This window comes from Macrosteles quadrilineatus, unplaced genomic scaffold (assembly GCF_028750875.1).
Source record: "Macrosteles quadrilineatus isolate MER2022 unplaced genomic scaffold, UCM_ALF_1.0 Scaffold_6__1_contigs__length_79288215, whole genome shotgun sequence".
In the NCBI taxonomy this organism is placed as follows: domain Eukaryota; kingdom Metazoa; phylum Arthropoda; class Insecta; order Hemiptera; family Cicadellidae; genus Macrosteles; species Macrosteles quadrilineatus.
Genome location: NW_026542599.1, coordinates 11,175,109 through 11,194,113, shown reverse-complemented (window position 1 = coordinate 11,194,113; position 19,005 = coordinate 11,175,109). Strand labels below are relative to the sequence as shown.

General features: G+C 35.1%; 1 protein-coding gene across 3 annotated transcripts in view; it reads right to left on the bottom strand.

Annotated features, from left to right (window-relative positions):
- Positions 1-19,005, bottom strand: part of LOC128997336 (protein MTSS 2) — a 137,518-nt gene that overhangs the window by 93,071 nt on the left and 25,442 nt on the right. For all 3 annotated transcript variants that reach the window (XM_054422970.1, XM_054422971.1, XM_054422972.1), the window contains exon 3: positions 18,462-18,535. In XM_054422970.1, coding sequence (XP_054278945.1) covers positions 18,462-18,535 — 74 coding nt within the window. The remainder of the gene's footprint in view (positions 1-18,461; positions 18,536-19,005) is intronic.

Sequence of the window (19,005 nt, the reverse complement as noted above, 5' to 3'; positions counted from 1 at the left end):
TTACACAGCATTTTAAGTAGTAAAAAAATACATCACCGTAACCGTCTGCATGCTGAATTTATTGTAGTAAATTATCAATGATATTTTTTTAAACAAATACTACTTTGTATTAAAAAGACAATGGAATAAACCAGCCTACTCCCCATAAAAAACGTGACAGGCTTGAATAGTTATATAGTGCTTATGATACAGGTAAAACCCCAACACTATACTTTAATAAACTAATGTGTTCATAGGCTATATTGTATGGTATTTTATGCAACCCACCAAAAAAAAAATCAAATTAAAAGTTTCATAAACTTGTTTCAAGCAAATTAAAACCATTGAAGTCCAACGTTGCTTGTCGTATGAAGACAATGCAATTCAGCGGGAAGAGTTATCAAAGAGCTCATCAGTGACTATGTGTTTAATCAGGTACTAGTTCTAAATGGCTTTTAATAAAGAGAGTTCCCCGATACAGAAAAATAATAGGGATTATCAAAAACTAATGACGTAAAACTAATCAGGCGTATTTTTTAAAAATTGCCATGCATCATGCAGCTCTTCATGGAAAGAGTTGTTTAGGTGTAGTTTGGTTGGACTGCTTCATTACATTTAAAACCCCCTGTATAGTACCCCGCACACACATGAAATGACGTTACATCTTTCATTCCCTATTTCAATAACCTCCATAAACCGATATCTATAGTAATTCCTTAGTATTGCAATTAACAATTGTCTGATCAAACCGTTTTCAATGCTAGTAAACAAAAGCGTACACACAGACAACAAGTACACTACCGCGTTTATTTAGCGAGTTGCACACTTGCCAAGGCGGAACAAGTGTGAAATACCGCTTGGTTTAAACCAGGCCTTGGTTGCGATGCGTCGCAGTTGTAGCCACGGATCTGAAAAAAATCACGAAATCTCGACATTGGGTAACGTCAAAACCTTTTTCGCAGCAGTGCCAAGCCGTTGTTAATCTTTCGGAGCATTGCTTGAACGACAATTTTTCGTAGCAGCACCTTTTTGTCATATTTTCAGAGCAGAACCTTAGCAGCATTTTTCGAAGCAGCACTTTTTTGCTACATTTTTGGAACAGAGCATTAACAACAGTTTTTTGAAAGCAACGACCTTTTGCCATATTTTCGGAGCAGAACATTATTTTTTTCGTAGCAGCGCTTCTTTGTCATATTTTTGAACAGACCGTTGACGAAGATTTTTTCGTATCAGTGCCTTCGTGCCATATTATTTTCGTAGCAGCACCTTTGTACCATATTATTTTCGTAGCAGCACCTTTGTACCATATTATTTTCGTAGAAGCACCTTTGTACCATATTATTTTCGTAGCAGCACCTTTGTACCATATTATTATCGTAGCAGCACCTTTGTACCATATTATTATCGTAGCAGCACCTTTGTACCATATTATTATCGTAGCAGCACCTTTGTACCATATTATTATCGTAGCAGCACCTTTGTACCATATTATTTTCGTAGCAGCACCTTTGTACCATATTATTATCGTAGCAGCACCTTTGTACCATATTATTATCGTAGCAGCACCTTTGTACCATGTTATTATCACAGCAGCACCTTTGTACCACATTATTTTTATAGCAGCGCCTTTCTACCTTATTATTTTCATAGCAGCACCTTTGTACCATATTATTTTCATTGCAGCACCTTTGTAACTTATTATTTTTCGAAACAGTTCTTACAAAGGAATGTCTTTCGGAACAAAGCTACGTAACGCGAATACACTTTGAGAACTGTAATAATAAATGTTTCAAATGTGGAAGACATATTTTCCATAAGGAAAAATAGTCTGGATTCACAGCAGATTAATGTAAGCAACATATTTACGAGGGAGACGCTGTTTACCTACGTTCAATGAACGACTAAAGGGGCAGAAGCAATTTCCGGGGAATCTTCCTCCTTCCCCTCAGCACCGGGTAAATCAACTCTGGGGCTTCGGCACGTAACAATTGTACTTTGCTAAGGTTATTTTTTGAAATTTTACTTACATAGTCTGAATTGAAACAGTTCATTAATCTTTTGGTTCAAGTTACTGTATTAACTTTATCCTGCTAAACATCACACTTATTAGACAAAAGATAATTCCGTTAACGTATAAACGTAAGTTTTATAATTTACTTTCTATTGCACTTCTATTGTCTGGGTAGGGGAGCGGTATAACATAAGCAACGCCCTAGTATAAATAATACCAATAACGAGCTCAAGTTGTGAAGTAGTGAGTAATTCAAAATCATACCATAAGATTATCTCTATTGAACAACTATTTATAAATATTTTGAGTTTAAAACTGTATCACTTTGTTTACGAATTCCTTTAACGTGTTGCTTATTAAGTTTGCGGTAACGTACATAGTTATTGGGATCCCAAAAACAATATCCTACTTCCCTTCGGAAATATGAAGCAAAGACAAATAAATACTTACTTTCGAAATAAAGGATTCTTTTCGAAATCACCGTAAAATATGGCCAATACACCGTATATTACTTAAGTTACTAAGTTACCCTATATGACTTTATGCAAAATCGTCTTATATTATAGAAACAAATTCACCCTTTCAGTTCAGGATCTGATACAAAATCGTTGTTACCTAGGTCGTACCAATAGACAAAGACAAAAATAATTAAATATAGACCGTCAGCTGTGCTGCGGTACCATAGGTTCTGGCGCACACCGCTTGGAGCGCCATGTAGTTACGGCATACGCGCTACGTAACTACACGGCGCTCCAGGCGGTGTGCGCCAGAACCTATGGTAACCATGGTAACCACAACACGGCTGACAGTCTAATGGTCGTACACTTGTGTTGTATATAAAATACTCCAGTTTGCGAGATAATCCTCTAGAGAAGTAGCAGAATATCATAACAATTTACCGCTTATTTAAACATCTCGCTGCCGAGGCGCGGCTCTGCTGTCTGGGTCCAGTGATAAGTGAGTTATGTCCGGTTGGGGTCGGTTATTTCATTGGTGTTTCGGACTGAAAATTGAAAATGAAGTTCAGCCCTTGCGTTGCTAGCCGTTGTCGCAACATTGGTGATTTTATTATGTTCCAGTTGTGTCATCCGTTCCATGCGAAAAGAAAATCTGTAGTTTATTTTTGTTTTTGAATACGCCGTTGGCTTGTTTTTTTGATTTCTTTTTTCAAGGGCCCAGCAACTATTCTTGATACTATTTCTAATTGTTGTTGCATTTGACAAATGGCATCAGGATCCAGAATCAATCTGTCTTGGGCTCGAATCAGCGAACTTCAGATTTGAAATAGCGAATAGTAACCACTTATTAACCAGTCAATAGAAGTACAACAGAAACCCAATTGTAGAACTTACTTTAACATAAATTCTCGAATAAGTTTTGTTTTGTAGAATAAAATTAATAACTGGAACCAAATGTGAACAGAGCAAAGTGAAACAATCAATTTGAACTTACACAGCTCAAATTTTATAGTGGTACGAAATGAAAAACCAAATAGAAAACCAAATCACACGCCCTTTCGCAATTCAAACGGTAAAACGTTATAATACTCTCTTCCACTTTTTTTCAAACTCAGTCTAAACATTTAAGCACATACTCTGAACAAAATTGAAATACACGATTCCATATGCATCGAAATATTCAACTTTAAAAGCAATTATTTAAAATCATAATATCTTGGTGAATATATATATACAATAACTCCATTAAAATTAAACAACTTCCCTTAACAAGTCTAACAAAGCTTATATTTTTAGTTCTTAACACCCTGAACCACTCTATAATAGTTTAATTAATAGGAAAAGTTGTAATAGGAAAAAATAGGTTAAAATTCCCAATAATGAAGGATTTTTTTTAGCAACAATGAACGATTACGTTTTGGCATCACCAGCTGCACTGAAGATCTGCCGCACAGCTGTTCCTCACAAAAACTAATTGTTCCGATTGTGTCGTGCCTTTTTTACTCTGGCGGTGAAAATAAGAGAAATTGACACAAATTGCTTTGTCATTGAAACCGCAAAAGAACCTCGGGATTGAAAGAGTATTCCGATAGCAGGTGACTTAGGACCTTTCTTAAACTCTTCGTGGGGGTCTTCTTAAAAGTATACATACTTGTAAAGCAAAATATGCCCATGGAGTTATTGTACGATTCCCCATACACTTTGTTCTCTTGACTAACTTAGATAACCAATGTGTACGTTATTAAAGAACTTTTTTAAACCTATGGCACTTCCAGCACGTGGCATGGCTATTAATAACTCGTTTCATCACAAGATGTTGAGTTATCAGCACTCCAATTTAGCAACACATCACTTTATTCGATCTCTAATTTAAGCATCTAGTATGTCTTTTATTTCCTTCTACAAAAATAAAAGTAGATATAGAAGCTATACAACTCGTACAATAAAATTGTTAAGTTTAGAAAGAGTTTATTGGTATGAAAATTAGTACTTAAACTTATTTCGCATACAAACCAGCACCAAAAATATTACACATAAAATCTGCAAAACTGTTCAAATTCAAATTTCACAAAGTGTAAAAAAAACTGCTCCAACCAATACGATAGGAATTAATCAAAAACAGTAATTATAAGTTGATTTTATGGCTGTAAAGGTTATCAGAAAAGATAAACTATATGATGTAACACACATTGCCACTTTGCTTCCCCTGTGTTGGTGTATCATCGGTTAAAATAGTGTAGAGTTTAGATGTTTTGGATATGTGCACACCCTGTACGTTTCCCATGGATTTTATCATTGAATATTCTAACTAGACTTCTTAAGTACCGTAGGAATAGATGAGGTCAAGAAAATATGTAGCACCAAATAGGTTTTCCAATTGTACACACAATTTTAAGGAGTTCCATCTGCTTAACGTCACTTGATTAAACACTTGGGCACGTATGTGTAATTGGAGTGTTGATAAAGTACCCCCGCCGCAGCAAACCTGCAGACGGGAAACGGAGAACCGGCCACCTCAGGCCCAAATACGCATATAGAAGTTAGGTTAGGTTAGGTTAGGTTAGATTACATAAATATGACTCCTGAGTTTACGACCGGTGGCCGGGACCAGACTAGGCACGTGTTTTGTCTGGTGGGATTTTTTATTAAATAGATCCATAAACAAATCACGATTATTTCCAAGCTAGGTAACATTACATTTAACCAGTACTTAGGTTGACTGCTACGGGGAATGATGAAGTTATTTTTTTATTCAATCATGATAATAGTACAGAATGTAATAGTACAGGTTCTTTACGTTAACGCGATTGGAAATACACACCAAACTAAACAATAATTTGATCCTTCTCACAACGATCTAGCTACATATACCAGGTTTTGATTAACTCAATGTTTACACTCAATCGTAAACCATCTTCATCTCAGTCAGCTGCAGCTGATCATCTACAGCATGAATGATGGCCTGTAGAAGTGGATCTGCTAAAATTAGCTCTAATCTTCACCAGTGTTATTGGTCAGAGAATTAACTCACGCCTATACAAACCATCATTCTTGATTTACATTTATTGAAGGCCTTTTAGTGTCTACGCCAGTAGCATTTTAATTTAAGGGAACAAAAACTCTTCAACGTATAAGAAAAACGAGATTTCACATTAGCACACTCTGCTCTGACAACATAATGTCCTAAGTAAGTTTTATCAAAAACTGGCGACCACACCGCAAATTTGCGTAGCATGTTTTAACGAACGTTTAACTTAGCCTAATCCTTTAATACTTAATTCTGAAATGGCGACCATATTAAAGGTATTTTAAGCCAAGTATGAATAAAGATAAGAGTAGGACGAGTGGCTCGATCTTGTAGTCTTGTTACTGACAGGACTGTTAATTAATAAATAGCCCATACAACCAATGACACCTAAGGGACCTACGGATAGTGGAATCTGAACCAAATTTTTGCCTAGTAACTATCGAATTGGTACTAATCAGGATAGTACTGCGGATAGTCGTAGTACTCACTCGTGCGTACATTAATCCACGCCAGGTAGTATCGCATCCACAGTGAATGCCTATTAATAAATATCCACGACACCGCTCCAGTTGCCGAGTGGTTCATCTTCAAATCTGAAGGTCGCAGGTTCTCTCCAATCGAGATCAGTTCGAAACTAAATGCGATTGGCTGTTGGGCAATCAGTTAATGATTTTATTTAACTAAAAATCTACATAAAATGGTAACCAAATCAGGGTTTGAATAGGTAGTTCACTACAAAATGTATTAAAAAGGGTCAGTGGCGTGAATAAACAAAAAAACATGCGAATGAGACATACATTTCACTGTAATAGATCCATAGCTAAAACTAAGCGCTGATCATAAAAGATACACTTACACAAAATAAATATATACAAGTCTTATCAAAAGTACCAAATAATCACACAAAATGAAGAATGTAACAGCAGCGATTGCGAGCAAGTTTTTACCTGAACAATTAATCATCTGTCAGGGTAATCTACAAAATGAACAACTCACGGGTAAAACGACGCAATTTTGTAATTTTTCAAGTCCATCAGATAAAACACTATACTCTAATGAAGTGAGTGTGTCAACCAAACATTAATTTAGGGTTACACGCAACTGGCCATATTAAATTTACCAACTCATTAAAATGCTCGAAACGTATATTATAAAGAATCGACAGCAGAAAAGATAGCACGGGATCCTGAGTCATAGAGGATGTTTAAGACTTGTTATCAAGGTTTGACTTCTTATCGAGGTTTGCAATAACATTAAGGGTGATATAAAATCGAGGGTAAAAATTCCATTTACAATCAGGGACCAATTGCTATCGATGGTCTTGTAAGACAGTAGATTGTTCCTGATAAGTCAAAGAGTATTAAAAGTAACGTAAAAGAGTTGGTGTATGTAAAATGTATGTAGGCCTACAATATAATAATTTAGCGAGCAATTAACTATTTTTAAAATGCAAAAAGAGCTTCACCCATCAAACATTAATCGCATGATAAGGCTAGTTCAAGTTTACCAAGTCTTCCTCAAGTTTTCTTACCGTAGTGACTAGGAACCAACAAAGTACATAGTTGCTTAACTCTGTGGCGGAGCGAGATCTGCTTTAACTTCTGATAACTTTAAAACTTCAAAGTTTTCTAGGTCACAGACTGACTAGACCCGGAATTCGATTTAATTCCAGACTGAACGAATACGTTACATCCATAATTTAATTTACCTTTGATCTGAAGCTTCATTTAACTTGAAATTTTACTAATGAGTTGCATTAAATTGCATTTGATTTCAATATAAAATAAACTACAAAATTTATTAAAAGTTTAATACGGACGTTGCATTAAAATGTAAAGTTGTTATTTAAGTTCAAGTTAACTGTGAAAGAATAATTCAATTTCTTAGTAACGACACCTAATTTAATAAAAAATATAAGTAAAATAGAAAAACATTTCTGTGGAGTTTTTACGAAGGAGAGAAACAAAATTAAACATCTTTTTGGTTACTACCTTTAGGTATACCGTACTGTACAATTATTATGAGTTACAGTTATGTTTAGAATTTGTAAACAAATGAGTTGTGCAGAGACTTACTCACCAGACAATGCTAACAGTAGGAGTTGGACCTTGATAACGAATCTCCCATTAGGATTATGAAATATAACTTATCAAGGTCGACTCCTTATCGAGGTTTGCAATAACTTTTGAAAAGATATTATCAAGGGCCACTTTCTATCGAGGATATTATTATCGAGGTTCCGCACGACCTTAGGAACGAAAATATCGACCAGTTTCTACTAATTTCTAAGTTTATGAATTAGACACTTTGTAGCAAACTACAGCCAACAAAAACGGCGAGAAGCAAGAGGGGTACGAAGCAAAACATGGAGAATGACCTAATTCTCTGGCTATTAGCTCACAACTCAAAGGCTATTAGAGACGTTAACGGCGACAAGTCGTTAGGCGTTTTTGTGATCCACAACCCTCTTAGACTCTGTTAACTTTTCACCTGAACTACTTTGAGTTATTTAAATATTTGATGCCAACAATATTCAATGAAATATCGAGCAGGGTTAATCGGTGGAAACATTTCTTCACAAATTCACCATTATTTTTAAGTACGAAAAACAAAGCCAAACGAGTTACCCTATTCACGGGGTGTTTTTGGGCCGTGCATAAATTGCGCCAAAGAGTCCTTAATTGCGCCAAAGAGTTCCTTAATTGCGCCAAGCCCTTAAAGGGTCCCCAAAAAATTTTCCAGTTGCACCAAGCCCAAGCCAGGTAGGGTTGAGTTGCCGGCAGAAGGAATGTTCTTGTTTACGTTTCATCCTAACCTAACCTAATATATCCTGACCTGATCTAACCTAACCTAACCTAACCGAACCGAACCGAACCAAACCTACACAATTATACAGTGAAAGAGGGCCATCACTTTGGCTCCCTGGAGTAGTTGGCGCAATCCAGAAATACCCGACTACCTGACTCAGGTAAGTTGAAGCAATTAATGCCCGCCCGTTTTTGGCCTCATGACATAGATAGGCCTTCGCTAAAATGATAGGCCTCTCAGGTAAGAGGTAACATAAATATGTTCTCTGCATATGATAACTCCCTGTATTTCATCAGTCAGACTTTTCACAACATGTTTAGAAGTATGTTCCACATATATAAAAAATATCAGAATCATGGTCAGTTCCAATAAACCAATCATTATCCACCTACTCTCCACCTCTCAATCCTACAAGTTGTAGAAGAGGTCCCGGGTTCAAATCCTACCAATCAAAAATGTCTATCTATTTGATAATATTGGAACCTTCTACACCTAGCCTGAATAATAACGTGAGAACCCCCGTGCAGGAGTTGAGCGTCCTAGTATGTGAAGGCGAAGTGTAAATAAAGTACCAGCAACTTACTCGAAGCAGAATGAACATCCAACACTGGCATGTTTTGACTCGTAGATTGTGACGCGTGTGATAAACAGTGCGTTTTAGCGAATTTCCCTATAGGGAAGTAGCTATTACCGTAGGTCTCATGGTAAGACTTAGGCCCGGGACCGATTTACTTTTTCATTTTGATGTCCCCAGAGGCCAAAAACGCTATTCGTTCAAATTTTTATATATGTATATATATATATATATATAGATTTATATATATATATATGTGTCCGTGAACACGATAACTTGAGTAATTTTTATCCGATTTTGATGAAATTTGGTTTGAAGGTGTAAGGCGGGATAAACTTGAATGAGTTCGCGATCCAGCATGATCGGACCATGGGAACAGGGTTTTATGGGGGGTTTTATGGGGTAAAAATTGGTTTTTCTCACTTTTGACCCTCAAAACACAAAATTTCCCAATTTTTCTCTAAACCTTCTTAAAGAGCTTAAAAAAACAAACAATTCAGTATATCAAAGTGTTTTTGTACGGTTATTGGTTACGGAGAAAATTAAAAAAATTGTAAATTTAAAATTCCCATGTTATTCTTATGGAGAATATTTTAAAATGTTGTAGTTTGCTTGTTTATGGATATCTTTTGATCAAACTTGGAAAATATCTTTATTTTATACTAAGCAATAATTATTTTACTTTAAACACACACTTTATTAGTTTCCTTGTAGCAGCAAACCTAGGTACTCGTTAAACCTAATGTTATTTAAATAGATCGATTGAAAATCAATTCAGCCAAATGGAAATTCGCTTAGACGGCAGGTTTGCTGCGGCGGGGGTATTATTGTATGAGAAACGATCTCACCTAATGGTCCCGGGATGAGAAGTGACTCTGTCTCACGCGAACACGGGACTGGTTCACGTCCAAAAGGAGATTCCACGTGTACAACGTTGTACTTGGTGTCGTGGATTTTTCTTACTTTGAAGTCTGGATAAACTAACATTTCAAAGCAATGATGAACATAAATCAATTGATTTAATTCCTGGCAAATCGCAAAAGTGCGGTTTATGATCACACAGTTGCAAAATAAACTCTAAACCTCTAAGATGAAAATGGACAATTTTTAATTGAGAGATGTAAAATGCAGTTATGTACGCCATCGGTACTTGAGGGTAGTGTGTGACTCACACCAACCACCCGATGGCGAAGCAAGGATATTATTATAATCACCCTTTCGAGCGGTCAATAGTGAAAAGTTGATTAACCTAAACAGCACGCAGATCAGCCTATTCCTGTCCTCACTCACTCGCTCGATTTGTACAACATTTACGAAACCGATTAAACGAAGTGAGTATATGTTGGGCCACCTTTCAACTCCTTTGAGAACCTTAAACGCTTAAACTGCCTTAGCGTAGGGTTAGTACCATTTCTTGTAGTCTCGAATCATTTAAACATATTAAAAGAGGGTTAATTCACCTGGATTTCATCTATTGAATCCTAATCTCCTCTAAAGGTGCAAGACTTTCGTTTCGGCGACTATGTCGCCTTCTTTGTATGCGTGATTTATGTTTTGACGACCTCAGAATGAGCGAAGATTGATTCCGAAGAAGGCGAAATAGTCACAGAAACGATAGTCATCCATTAGAGGAGGTACTGTAGTACGAATCACTACAAAAAATCAAGGTAAATTAACCTTCTGTTTATTAGGTTAGTAGCCCAACTCTTGTAGCAACCCCATATTGTCGTATTTTCTGCAAGTCACTGCCTCTTCATGTCTCGAAATGTTGTCCAATTCATACGTTCTGATCAAAACCAATGATGGTTATTTTGAACAAAAAATACCTAATGTAACAAATTTAGAACGGAACTTAAAATTGAATTCTTTCTGGGCAAAATTTTGTTAAACAGGCTATTGCATCACTTAACCGTTTATTGATCCAACCCATTACGCGTAACGCTTCCTACAACACCCCCTAGGTCCACAGTCACTGTTATGATAACGATTCTACGTTTCCGCTCGAAATCGACCATTCGCTTCACTTTCCATCAGGACCGTGTCCAAACGATGTTACGTCGGTGTAAAAATGCGTCGGTGCGTGTTGCTGGAGTGAAACTTGTGGTCAAAACGTCCAACTATTGTCTGAGGTGCGATTTTCACTATAGGATACGACGTGGAAATTTGCGTAAAAACCGCACAAAAACGTTGACAATCGGTTTGAGAGAAATCGAGGAGCCTACTCATACGAATAAAATGGTTTGACAGGTCCATCTAAATGTAAGTTACATACAAAGTTGGCCTATGTAAATTCAATTAACATCACATAACGCTGAGAAACACGTAGCAAAAAAAAAACGTAGAAGTGAAAATGACAAAAGTATACACAAATACAGTATCCTTAAATTAATACGTGAAGGCGTTTTTTACTAAACACTACTCATCCGATAATAATGGACGGACTTTTACAAACGATTTGTCAAAATTGAGTATTTTTGTGTATACGCCCCCTTTCACCAATTCCTGTCATAAAACTCCTCGGGCTTTGCCCCACAGGCCATCAAAATCCCAATGTATTTGTGATGATGAAAAGATTTTGTTTACTTAAACAGACGAATAATTTGTATTAATTACAGCTGTTCATAGTAAACACATGATACACACAAGAGCGTTCGTTTTCGGAGTGAGTTCGATTTCAGTTTCGATAACTGTAGTGGAGTGATTGATTACATTATTTTTGAGTTCATTCTTTTAACTCATCGGAAATTATGACTTACTAGCTGTAACCCGCGGGCTTTGCCCCGTTTAACTTCTTAATTTTCAAGATTACTGTATCTCGTTCGCATGGCTCAATCACGTCCTGGTTGAAGTTTGTTCGCTACGCTCACTCACCTTTAGGTTGGAGCTCGTTCGCTACGCTCACTCACCTTTAGGTTGGCGCTCGTTCGCTGCGCTCACTTGCCTTCAGGTTAGCTCGTTCGCTACGCTAACTCGCCTCCAGGTTGAAGTTCGTTCGCTACGCTCACTCACCTTTTGGTTGCAAATTAGCTGTTGTCATAAATGTAAAAGAAATAATAGTGCTGCACCCTGTTGGTAATTTTTGTAACTTTAATGCTATTGAACATCACAGAACAGAACCAACTTGTTAAATTGAAACAGCTGTTAAGATTCAATAATTCCATTTCTCATAAGGTTAACATGGGAAACTCCAGAGCCACTGGGGCGGAGCCCGAAAGGATTTTTGAAATAAGAATATGCCTATATGTTAATCGGGAATGTGAGCTATCATCATGCCAAATTTCAGCCCAATCCGACCAGTATTTTTCGCGTTCACTTGTCACAAACATACATCCATACATCCATACATCCATCCATCCAAACTTTCTCATTTATAATATTAGTAGGATTCGTACACCCGTAATACTTTGCAATTGCTCGAATTCAAGCAACAGATGTACTAGTAGTATAAATTCGGTAACAAGACCCTCGATAACAAGTCACTTTTGATTAAAAGTGTCATTTTCGAATCCCTTTGAATTTATTTGATCCCTAATCACATGTTATTACAAACCTCGATAAGAAGTCAACCTTGATAACAGCCTTGTTTTATAATCCCCAAAAGTCTGACTATCGAGGTTCGACTGTATGTTGCTGCTGAATACACCTTGGATCACTACAATCGAATGTCCATTGCCACAGGGATGGGCATTAAACTGAATAGTGTGAAACTATTTGTTAGATTGAGAGAGAATCTGAATGAAGACTCATAACGTGGACTATCAGGCTATCCAGGTTCAAATCAATAATCAGACAAACCTAATAAGATTTTTCAATAATTCTGAACTCTCCTATTCACTATTTCGGCGAGTGGTAAGCGAAAAAAATGGAAACACTCTTTAATTTTAAATATTTGTATGGAAACAAGAAAAATTGTTTAGGTTTGAAGAAACAATCTCACATTCATTTTATAACAAATTTAATACCCTTACACAATTTAAACTATTAGGCCTACATAAACCTATTGTGAAGATTTTATCTATTTTCTCAGTAAGTCTTAATCGACCAAACACATTGTCAAAATCAATTCATAAATCCCCAATTAGTAAACACAAGTACTCTTAAAAGCCTCGTTACTTCTAATAGCCGTGCCTAATTTATCCACGCTCTGGATGTTTTCAGTTGTCAATAATGACGTAGATTAAAATCAACTGGAGAGTAAAAGCGTTAAAAACTCTGCATCTAATTTTCTAAGAAATTCGATAGGCACAATTAATTTGTTACACTTTTACGAATATTGTTAAAACGGGACGAATGAAAACGATATGAATAAATAACGCTCAGCAAATTACCAGGGGCTTTAGACATGACGAATGTCAAAAGGAAAGTAAATATTGTTAAAGTCCTTAACAATATTCGTCAACATGGCTGCTCGTTATTTCTCTTCTTTATTGGGTAGATTTTACTGTAACGAAAGAGTAAAATTCCTTGCTCGCTGAGTAAAAGTTACTGATAAATGATTAGGGGACCATTGATAAATGTATCATTTACAGCTGATATATTTACATTGTTGTTCAGTCAAAGGTATTGCTATAGACTAACCAACAGATGGAGTATGTTTTATCTATGGTATTACATATTAAATTCTGGTAGAGCACTTTCATTGTTTGCAATCAAGGTTTTACCATTGTTGTCACTATTTTGGAATACATCTATGAACGACACAATTAATTTGTCCTAAACAATATTTAGCTATCTTTATAAGTTAACCTTCTTCCAAACATCATAATGAAAATAGTATTAGCAATTGATCCATGAAAAGACGCACAGTTAAATGTACATTTGTCCAATAAAACATTAATTTGAACTGTTGCAATTGAGTTCCTGTACTCGAGACATTTTCTGATGTAAAACTCAAGTACTTCTAATCCGTAAACAATTCAACTACGATTTTTATCACGGACTACACAAAAAACTCTACACCAACACTTCCATTTAACCTACTCAAATATCCAAAGCAAAGCTAAGCGTGACTACAAACACATAAATCTACAAGGTTTGTTTATTCTGTCTAGAAAACCAAACCAACAAACAGTAAATGTTGAAACCGTATGTGGCACACGGATTGTCACACCGTGGCTTGTCACGTGACACCGAGACAAACATTTGGCGGGAACGACAAGGTAAATGGAGGGAGATGTGATAAGAAAAGGCGCGCACGTCACAGCTACTCTAAAACTCCTAAATGAATTAATTTTGTTGCGATATAGTTTTATTTGAAAGGTGCAATCTCTGTGTAAGCCAATACGGTAAATTTGAGTGAATGTTTATGAACGAAATGTTATTTTAAACCTGGTAATGTGGAATTATTAAATACAGTATAGTAAATTTAGTAAATGTAAATTTTGGACCGCTTCATTTGTCAATTTTCATCAGTATAACAAACGCCAGTTTCGTATGTATGCCTTTGGACTAGAATGAAAGTTAACTACGTGGACTGATTGAATAAATGTTGATAAATTTTAACTTACTCTTTATAAAAAAATTCTACGAATTTGCTTTTTCATATCTACAATAAATATCAGAATGCCTCTTTAATTATTAGATACAATCATTTTTACCACATTTTTACCTTTGGTTAATTTATTTACCTTAATTGTCATATATAACGTTAATTTCATGCATGTTTTTAAAAATATCATGTTTTTGACATAGATTAAGTGGCATAAAAATTTGCATATAGTAATATTTTACCTAAAAAAACTTTTCAAGTGCTAAACAGTATATTTTCAAGTGCTAAACAGTTTAGACAAAAGCTTGTTCAATTAATTTTGAGCCTGTGTAAAATATTTTCCTACAAAAACCCTTAGCAAGAGGTAAAATTTCACGTAGTGTTGCAAGACCAATACTACTCCAAGGACTATATGGGCAAGGTGGAATGTCAGAGCGAATTACAGTGCTGGTTTTCAAACGGAGCCTACCACTGGACGAGGCAACTTACCTCAAGAGACCAATTTTCAAATTCAAACCTACATCGGTGCATAAATTGATAAAAACGCCAAAAATCTTTAAGCCAGCCTTATTCAAAGCAGTATTTAAATATTCTGATGTGCATGATTTTATTTTATATGCATTAGATGGTCGTCAATTAATAATCAACTAACTTTAAATAGTGCACGGTAACCTTGTCATTTTATTGTGAAATGCCTTTTTATGTGCATTTCATGTTGGTGAGATTTGAGTACGCTGATTTCGATTGAATGTTTTTTTCTTATTTTCCAGTAAATGTTACAATTTGTACTATACTCTGTTGTAATACCGAGGCAAGTATTTGATTTTTTTTACAAACAAATAGATCATTGAATTCAGCTTCAAGTTTTGAGGTTGGCTAAATTACAAGAAACAATCTGCATAAAAAAACAAACACCCTCTACGTTTGTAACTGACAGGAAAGCATTAAAATTTTCATCAACTGATCCATATAAATGGTAGCGAATGTTAAATACACGCCAATACAACATATTGTAAAGGCGAAATTGGCAATAAATATACCCATAATCGTAACTTAACAACCTTTTAGTATTAATATACTATTACAGTATATTATTTTATTAAGATCTATCACTTCATTATATAATCCGGCTCGAAGGACCAAATATCAAATTAATTATAATATAAAATAATATAACCAGTTTAAACATCAACGGTTTGTGTGTGCAAATGTCCCATAAGTATTTTTGTTAAAATAATAATCGTCATAATGTTGTTGTTAGTAATATACCAATAATAACACCGTACATTGTGATACACTAATGCAACACTAACTGTACACAAGCCGTTCTTCCAATTTATATTTGTGAGAAAGACACGAAAACCACATTCAACCAAAAGTAGGATGTCATAAACAGTTTTAATTTTAAAGGCAAAAATTTAATACGAAACGAGAATCGCGTCGACGACTTAAATTACAAAGCAATTACAGCAGACACTTTCTTTGCGAGACGCGAAAACATTTTCAACTTTTCAAACAACCTGCGCTGAAAGGGGTTGTGCTTGAAACAGTCTTTTGAACATTGGCTGTACAGTGTGAGATTCTTTCAAATGAGCTCCAGTCAAGAGGGTAAAAGCAGCTTTCGCCAACCTTTTAGACCTTGCAAATATTTAAACACACCTATTCAAGCCGGTTCGAAATGAAAAATCTAACCCGTTTGTATGTTAAGTAGCAACTGAAATTTTAGCCAGAGTTTTCGCTTGAACGTTAAACTATATTTAGTACTTATACGACTGCGTCGTCACCATTGAATCGAATGGATAAAAATAAAACATGTAATTAATTTGTTACAAGCTGCTATACCCGTGCTTTGCAACGGGAAGAAAATGTGACCTAGAGAGCTATGAAAGTGGTGCTGATGTAGTTTTAAAATACAGCAACTCTATGATTTATTTTGAAAATATAAACTGATTTAAAAGCGTAAAACCTACTTACTTTCAAACCCCTACTTTTGATGTTAATATAGATCCATAAGAATATGACAACATACCTTATTGTAGCAAAAGCATTAATTGATTCATATAGATGCTTCATGAATGCCATATTTTACCATAATTCTTCAATTTTAGCCAAGCCTCTTCACATGTAGCTTACTATATAAATTAAAAAATGAAACTTTGAGCAATACTTTACAAAACGTATACAACCTCACTTTTTAAAACCAAACATAACCGTCCTCAATCTATATAGTGTTACAAACATATTTTTTTGAGTAAATAAACAAACACCAATTCATTGTACTGACCAGCTGTTTCATTAACTAAATTAAATTAAATCATTTAAACATTTGAAGCATGTCAGGAATAGCCCTTTGGAAATCAGCCTGTGGGACAGAGCCCTTAGAAAGTTCGTCCATATCAATACTTTTCGGCAAATCTACACACTCTAAGCTTCATTTTGATGTGCCAATATGCCTATAATTTTATTTGGTAAACGACCTTAACCGTTTACATAAAATTTGATTTATATAATAGATATAATAATACTCTATTATAATAGATACTTAGAGAAAAGTTAAGCCTGCTAATGAAAATATTCCCTCGTGATCCGGGTGAATAATAAACAAGAAGTATTTATATACTTTTTTTCATTAATTAACCATTCATCAGTTAATTGTAACAATGATAAAACATGCATAGTATTTTCGATCCAGATGCAATTTCTATGTAATATGAAAAACTAACCAAGTTATTTTACACTATAACATGGATTTTTAACGGTAGGCAATTATGAATTCTCTTGACCACAATGCAAATCTAAATTACTAAAATCCAACTTCTGCAAAGTTATTACAGACAACTCAACATCTACGTTAGAAGTCAACAAGCTGTAACGTCGATGTATAAATTACATCCTAATTGCAAACACAGCACGAGCTAGTCTGCAATGGACATTTGTAGCGAATTAAAGCTGACCTAATTACACCCCACTCGTATCTCCAGTTGCAGTTATTTCAATTGGAAATGTCACGACAAATGTTGATTTGACTGGAGTAATCATCAATAGTTTAGTGGAAAATAAACTTGTAGTAATCAAATGTGTTTAACCAGAATTGGTAGTTGCAGTGCAATTCTATTATTTGAATATGCGATATGACTCAACATGCAATAAGTGAAAAATTGCAACTCAATAAGTGAAAAAAATGTCAAATTAATTTTTGGAGGCCATAGGAAAAGTGTGCACATTTTTAACGCAAGTTTCTTAGCGTTCCATGTCTAGTTCTTAAACGAACCCTCCCCCTTTAGGTAGTTTTAATGATGTTTTAGACGATGTTGAGGAGCTTATGAGGACCTAAATAGTATTTGGAATACGTGCAGTGTGTGAAAATAGTATTTTAATATTTGCCCTAAAGTGACCCATGTAAAGTATCTATATAAAAGCCAAAAGTACCCATGAACTTTTGAGAAAACTACAAGTCACACCCCCATAAACCACATACTTAAAATGTTCGTCATGACGAGAAACCTTGCGCCATTATTTCATTATTATTTCATAAATTGCCCTTTAAGGTCGTAATTCCTTTCTAAAGGGAACTTTCCATATACTTATGTTAAAATATCTCAGGTGTACTTATTTGTTTGTATTACTGTATTCTGTTTTGTTTATTTCAGCCCAACCTAACCAATCAATAATGTTATTAATGCTTATGAAGTCAAACAGGGAGAAGCCCGTGGGTAACAGCTAGTTAGTATAATAATTAATGTCATTTACACAAATCTAGCACCGAAACGAAACTTTTGAGACGAGTTCAATCGAGTTTCGTTTATCACGACCACATTACAAAATAATCACACGACCCTTCTGGGGTTTTGTTTCAGAAAATAAGGGCCACATCAAGTTGACAATGTAGGAAAGCCCTGTAAAAATTATATTTTCAATATATTTATAAAATACTGTTGGAAAATCATTTGTATCAGTTACCAGAAACCGCAGTAACATCATTTGGGCCGATATTATTTGTACTTCAATGTCTTACAACTACAGTAATATCTATTTAATGTACCAATACATTACACCAGTTAAATAATATATAATACATAAATAATACATAAATCCAGTTAAAGAATATTTCTCACCTCTGGTATTCGTCGCCGCATCTGCTATCTTCTGAAACGCATCCAAATATGCAGATATCGCTGCTATGGTCGCCCTGAAACAAAAAACAGCATTATACTACAGTGGAACCTCGATAACAAGCCACCCTTGATAACGAGTGTCATTTTAAAATCTCCTTAAATTTATATTTTACCTTTAATCAAATGCTTTTGCTATTGCAAACACCGATAAGAAGTCAACCTTGATAACAAGTCTAATTTAATAATCCCCATGAGAGTCTTCTTATCAAGTGTTCGCTGTACCTTTAATTATATACCCCAGTTATACATATTTTGTAAGTAATCTTAATATGTATCATTGATGCATTTGTGGGACACCAACTAAAGATAATTCATTTACAAGTATTTATATTTGGAAAAACATTATCCAGCCTTGAACCATATACTGTCTTGTTATTCGATCGCAATGACAATGCTATCTCAAGTCATCTCTGTTACAGCTATTTAAAAATCATAATTCATTTAATTCAAACGTAACTATACTATAAGAACAAAAAATTACACA